The 6,384-nt window shown below is 42.5% G+C and overlaps 1 protein-coding gene across 1 annotated transcript; it reads left to right on the top strand.

Annotated features, from left to right (window-relative positions):
- The first annotated feature begins 4,905 nt into the window (after positions 1 to 4,905).
- On the top strand, positions 4,906 to 5,832 carry LOC118665712 (olfactory receptor 6B1). The gene has a single exon (XM_036327005.1). The coding sequence runs from the start codon at positions 4,906 to 4,908 to the stop codon at positions 5,830 to 5,832; it is 927 nt and encodes a 308-aa protein (XP_036182898.1).
- The last annotated feature ends 552 nt before the right edge of the window (positions 5,833 to 6,384 follow it).

Below are 6,384 nucleotides of genomic sequence, written 5' to 3'. Positions count from 1 at the left end.
ATTTATAACTGTTAATATCTCCATTTACCATTTCAGGGAAGCATAGCGAATCTGACAGCTTTTCTTTCTGTGTGGGCTTGCTTCAGAGGTAAGCAGATGATAGAGAAGTGATGTTTGGTAAATTGGAGTTTTGTCCCAAAACATAAAATATTGGTCAAGTGGCTCCCAAAGGCAGTTGACAAAGTAATGATGGTCCCATCACAGGATAAATTTATTTAGCATACATTATGGCACAAGCATTTACAGCAAAAACTTTAATTAAAAATGTACTGAAGTGTAGCAATATAAGTCTACTTTGGGTATTAATGTTTCCCTTGGAGCACTGATATGATCTTCCTGTTTCAAGTAAGCTGAAGATTGAATAATAATCAAGAATTTGCAAATAGATTTAAAAGCACTAATTTTTTTTCTCTTTATGTTTCAACAAAGAATAAATTCAAATGTGGTTCTTTTCAAAGCATGTGGCCATAAGTAGCTCCTTCACCCATGGAACTAATATTATATAAAACAAATTGGCTGTCACAACGGGCAAACAGAAATTTTTCATGGCTCCCACAAGAGACCTGAACTGCCATCATCATGGTGCTTTCCTCTTGGGTCCTTGCAGAGATGGAGGGAAAGTCCTGATCCCATATAAAGCCCTCAGAATCCAGAGATCTTCACTGCTTGAGGCGCCCAAGACTGCAGCTCCCCAGGACGGTGATGGGTGCACTGGCCCCAGGGTGCTCAGAGAGCTTGCCTGGTGCCGCATCAGGCACATATGTGGCCCCAGGCCCCCGGGCTCACCTCTCCTCCAGTCCTGGATGTCAGTGTGGAAGCAGTTGGGTAACCTGTGCCCATTCAGTCCTTCCAGCTTTAGAGGCTGGGTTCCTCAAATCTCTTCAGTACCTGAACCTTTCTTTTCTACTTCTCCCTGCTTTAGAACCAGTGAAGAATTTCTTGTCACGTCCTATCCCAGCAGAGGCTGCTGAGCCGTGGTAAGTGTCCCCTCCCAGAGTGTCACTGTCTGACTGCGCAGGCAGCTCTGTGGCACAGCAGTGCTTCAGTGCTAAATAGTTAATTCCATTGCCACGTCTTCCCACTACCACCCTCGGTTCCCAGCAATGGATGGATAATCTCATCTTTTGAACATCTAGTGCAGCCAGGTATGTATCGAGCTGAGGGAACACACTCTCCCCACCACCCTGGGGGGGCATCTCTTGGTGTTGAATCAGAAATGAGCACTGAAGATTCTGATCCCAATCAGCAGATCCTCCCACACCTCTGACTTTCTGTACTGCAGGCTGCTGTGTCTTCCTGGTGAATCATTTGTGACTCTGGTTGCAAAAACTGCTGTTGTCTCAGCAGGGACGAAGGTTATGTTTCCTCAAACTTAAATTATTTGAAACCTACTTATGTAGAATGTGGACAAGACTAAGGGAAGGTGCATACACAGCAGGAATAAGAATGGAGAGAAGCTAAGATATTTGATTCTAGATCAATGGTAAAAATCTGCTGTGGGGGAAATAAGTTTGAGTACACTGTAATGGAGTAGATATTATCATCAGTGGAAGGGCCCACAAATTTTACAGTAAAATCATACACTGACAACTAATATGGTCAATTCTTCTTTTTAGTATGCAGTAATTAATACCTATGTACTCTCCATTTAGCTGATAAGGACTAGGGAAATTTATTTTACTGAGCTTTCTTTAGGAGTGCAAAATTACTTGTGTAATTTGTGAGCAGATATATCTAAATGTGTTTCTTTAGCAAACATTGTAACTGGTGATTTTCTACTTTGTGTGTGCCCTTAAGTGTCTGCTATAGGGGTGTCTTCCAACTTAGTCTCTTAGTCTCTGATTTGGTAATTGTGACCCATCCTAATCCATCTCCAACATCAAAAGCCAGGGCAAAATATGAGGATGTTAAAATCTGCCTAAAAAACATTCAGTGGTTACTTATTGTATGTACTATAGGATAATTCTTAAATGCCTTAATATTTCATCCAAAAGTCTCCATTATGTAGCCCTTAACACTATGTGTTCCCTCTCTCTCTCTCCCTTTTCACTCTTTCATTCATTCATACTTTTCCCACTCACACAGCCTTTAGGCCATAATGAGATGTTTCCTGACAATGCCAGGCTGTTTCATACCTCTGTTCCTTTGTTCTCTCATTCATGTGCCTTCAATGCCTTGCCCCCTCACTTATTTATATTTTAAGACTCAGTCAATGATTATCTCTTCTCTGATACAGTTACAAAGCATTTCTATAGGTTCATTTGTTTTGTTTGTCTGAGTGAATATGTACCTGTGTCATATATGAATATATTAAAGTTGGGCTTATCTATAATAGCATGTGCCTATAGTATAATTTCAGTAGGTTTACAAAATATTTCCTAAAATAACCAAAAGTTTTAAATGTATGAAAGAGGTGGCGAATCCCAAATCCCAAATCTGGCATTTCTCATCTCTACATGGCAGCCTAGTAATTAAGAGAATGCCATTCACACACACACACACACACACACACACACACACACACACACGCTTCCACAGTCAGACAGATCTCGGCTTTGCTGTGATTCTGACTCATCACTCTCTCACTTAGAAATGTTCATCTAAATCACAGTGTCTTCTGTGAAATTAGAATAACAGCACCTCATTAGTAGTGTTTTGTGGATTTAATGGGATATTGTGTGAAAAGTACTTAGCAAACTTACTGGCACCTAGTACATAATCAGTACATATTGTTAGATAATTTTCTGCACTGATTACTTAGGCTTCATGTTAAAACTAATCAAACCATAACCCTACCAACGTCTTGCCCTTTGCCATGGCCTTATGAGGAATAGGCCTGTAAGCATTCCAACTTTTACCCATCGTAGTAAATGGCATCCCATCTATGTCATAAGCACAGATATGAGATTCCTCCTTGATTTCTTTTTCCTTTAACTCCATGTTCATCCATCAATTACTGTTAAAGACTCTTCTGAAACATATCTTAAATCCACCCACTTCTCTGAATCTGCTCTAGTCGTCAAGGTTACTGTCATCTCTGATTAGCTTCCAACCAGTCTCAGACTCCCACTCCTGCTGCCATGAAGTCTGCTGCGACCATAGGGCGGTCTTTCCAGAGCATGAATCATCTGTGCCCCTATTTAGCATCAATCTTCCACCTGCTTCTCATTGTATGAAAACACTGTTCAGATCCCTTACTATGACCCATGGAGCCATGCACACCCTGGCCCTCACCTTCCCCCAGTCTCTTTCTGCCCTCTGCAGCCCAGCTCTTCCAAGGGCCGCGAGCCTGCCTTCATGTCCCCTCTTCATTGGTCAGAGGGGCCTTTCCTAATCAACTAGTAACATTGTCTGTTTTTCAACCCCAAAATGTCTCACATTTTATTATTTGTTTCTATCTTTGTTTGCTTATTTAAAATAAAATCTCTACCCAGGGACTCTCACCCCTACCCAAGGACTGAAAGCTTCCTAAGAGGAAGCTCATACTTCTTGTGCTCACTGCTCTACTTGGCTCATAACATTTACTCTCTCCCCTCTTATCCCAGACCTACATCTTTAATGACCTATGGAGAGGTAAGAGTCCCTTCCACACTTATCATTATTTATAGTCCATATAAGATTTCATCTAGGTTTTGATCCACATTGATGTACGCTGGGTGAATATTAATATTTCCACTTATAGAAGAGTAAATTGTGTTTCAGAGAGGATCATATTTCAAGGTCACATAGGGTAGGGCAAAAATAGGTTTACAGTTGTAAGTACATGAAACACATAGTTTATTTTTGTATTATTATTTATTAATCATAGTATTATTTTCCATATGAACAATTTAAACCTACTTTTGCAAATCAAGAGCAGACATGGTCCAGATTTTTAACACTGAAAAGCATGACTCATTTTTTTAAAAATTGTATTTTTTATTGATTTCAGAGAAGAAGGAGAGATAGAAACATCAATGATGAGAGTGAATCATTGATCAGCTGCCTCCTGCATGCCTCCTACTGGTGATTGAGCCCACAACCCGGGCATGTGCCCTGACCAGGAATCGAACTGTGACTTCCAGGTTCATAGGTCGATGCTCAACCACTGAGTCATGCTGGCTGGGCTGAAAAGCATGGCTATTACCTCCCCTTCTCAGGTACCTCACAGAGATATGGTCCATTTCAATGCATTTAGAGCAAAAGAAAGAGATAGTAGGTGAGGGATAAACAAGTTGTAAGGAGGAGCTTCCAGAACTCTGGGTGGATGATGGGCAAGGAAAGCCAGGTATATTCTCTGGAATTGGCAATGGGAACATGCGGGTTTGAAACTGTTTAATTTGGGGGTGATTGTGAAGGACAATGTAGGATATTAGACAGAACATGGGGTGTCAGCTTAGACTTGAATGTGATTCCTACACTGCTACCAGTGGGAACTTGGTAAGTTACTTAATAACTACTTTTCCAAGACTCATATCTTCATCACTAAAATGGGTATCTATATATAAAAGCCAAGCAACCAGAACAACAGAACAATCGGAACGACCGATCACTATGACACACACTGAGTTGGCCAACCAGCCTGATTGGGGCCCCAATCACCCCCCTACACACAACCTCCCGCATCCCCTCCCCGCTGCCAACCTGGCCCAATTAGCCCCCATCAGGGTGGGCTGGCTGGACCCCACCCATGCATGAATTCATGCCCTGGGCCTCTAGTAATAGCATAAAGAAGCTATGTGAGAATTAAATTACATTATGTACATAATATACCCAGTATATGGTCTAGCTTATATTAAATTTTTACTAAATATCTATTATGATTATTGCTAGCAGAGAAGGCAAAGAATGGAAGGGTCTAACTAGACCATGGTGTCTGACCAAGTGATTTTTCCCCTCAGGAGAGCTAAGCCCTGTGTCTCCAATATGGAAGTGAAGAACCAAACATGGGTCACCAAGTTCATTCTGGTGGGGTTCCCCGGCAACTGGGGCATGCGTGCAGCAGTGTTCCTGATGTTCCTTGTGGCCTATATTTTGACAGTGGCTGAAAACATGATCATCATCCTGTTGGTACAGCAGAACCGGCCACTGCACAAGCCTATGTACTTCTTTCTGGCCAACCTGTCCTTCTTAGAGACCTGGTACATCTCTGTGACTGTACCCAAGTTGCTGTTTGGTTTTTGGTCTGTGAGCAACAGCATCTCCTTCACTCACTGTATGATACAACTTTACTTTTTCATCGCGCTCATGTGTACAGAATGTGTGCTTCTGGCAGCCATGGCCTATGATCGGTATGTGGCCATCTGCCGCCCACTGCACTACCCCACCATCATGAGCCACAGGCTCTGCTTACACCTGACTCTTGCTTCCTGGGCCATTGGCTTTGGCATTTCCTTGGCGAAGATCTACTTCATCTCTCACCTCAGCTTCTGTGGCCCCAATGTCATCAATCACTTCTTCTGTGACATCTCTCCAGTACTTAACCTTTCCTGTGCAGACATGTCCATAGCTGAGTTGGTGGACTTTGTCCTGGCACTGGTCATCTTACTCCTCCCCCTCTCTATTACTGTCCTGTCTTATGTATATATTCTGGCCACTGTTCTACACATGCCCACAGGAAAGCAGAAAGCCTTCTCTACTTGTACCTCGCACCTGGTGGTGGTCACCATCTTCTACTCAGCCACTATTTTCATGTATGCCCGGCCTCGAGTTATCCATGCCTTCAACTTGAACAAAGTAATTTCCATCTTCTATGCCATTGTCACCCCTGCTCTCAACCCTTTCATTTATTGCCTAAGGAACCGAGAAGTCAAGGAGGCTTTGAAGAAACTGATCTATTGCAAGGCCATCTGATCTGACTAGACTATTAAAAGTCATTAGAAATACATGATTTGCTTTGCTTCCTGCCCTTCCATCCTCTGTCCTTTCTCCTTTAATGCCTTAGCTGGGTGGGATTCATGTTAATAGGCCATCCCCACATCCACATCAGCCATAGGCTATGTCCTGAGTCTGTGTCTGTGCATGTGGTTTGTGCTCTATGAGAATAGTCCTCATATAGAGAATTCTCTTGCTGGAACCCAAAATGAAGTGTCTCAACTGAGGTGGAGCGAGAGATGGCAGTGTATGAGTTAGCTGTTTGGGGATCTAGCATACATTAAGGGCTTTGAGGCCAACAGACTGAGGATGGCTTCCCCAAAGAGGTATAAGGTAGCAGCTTCCCCAACAATGCCATTCTGGATGTTGAGTTGGGAATCAGTCTTGGTGGAAGAGAGTGAAGACTACTTCTCTAGGCCTTCCACCACCTTTTGTTAGGTTAGCACTTGGTTCCCTGTATTAAATATCTTCCTGCTTCTAATAGCAATAGTGCTTTCTGTTATCTGTATGTGGAGTTAACCTTTTATAATT

The sequence above is a fragment of the Myotis myotis genome, unplaced genomic scaffold (assembly GCF_014108235.1).
Source record: "Myotis myotis isolate mMyoMyo1 unplaced genomic scaffold, mMyoMyo1.p scaffold_m19_p_11, whole genome shotgun sequence".
NCBI lineage: Eukaryota > Metazoa > Chordata > Mammalia > Chiroptera > Vespertilionidae > Myotis > Myotis myotis.
Note: the sequence above shows the minus strand (reverse complement) of the source record. Positions and strands in the feature narration are given on the sequence as shown.

Bases quoted from the DNA above. Each gene is read 5' to 3' on its own strand.
- LOC118665712 (XM_036327005.1), top strand. From the start codon at position 4,906: ATGGAAGTGAAGAACCAAACATGGGTCACCAAGTTCATTCTGGTGGGG.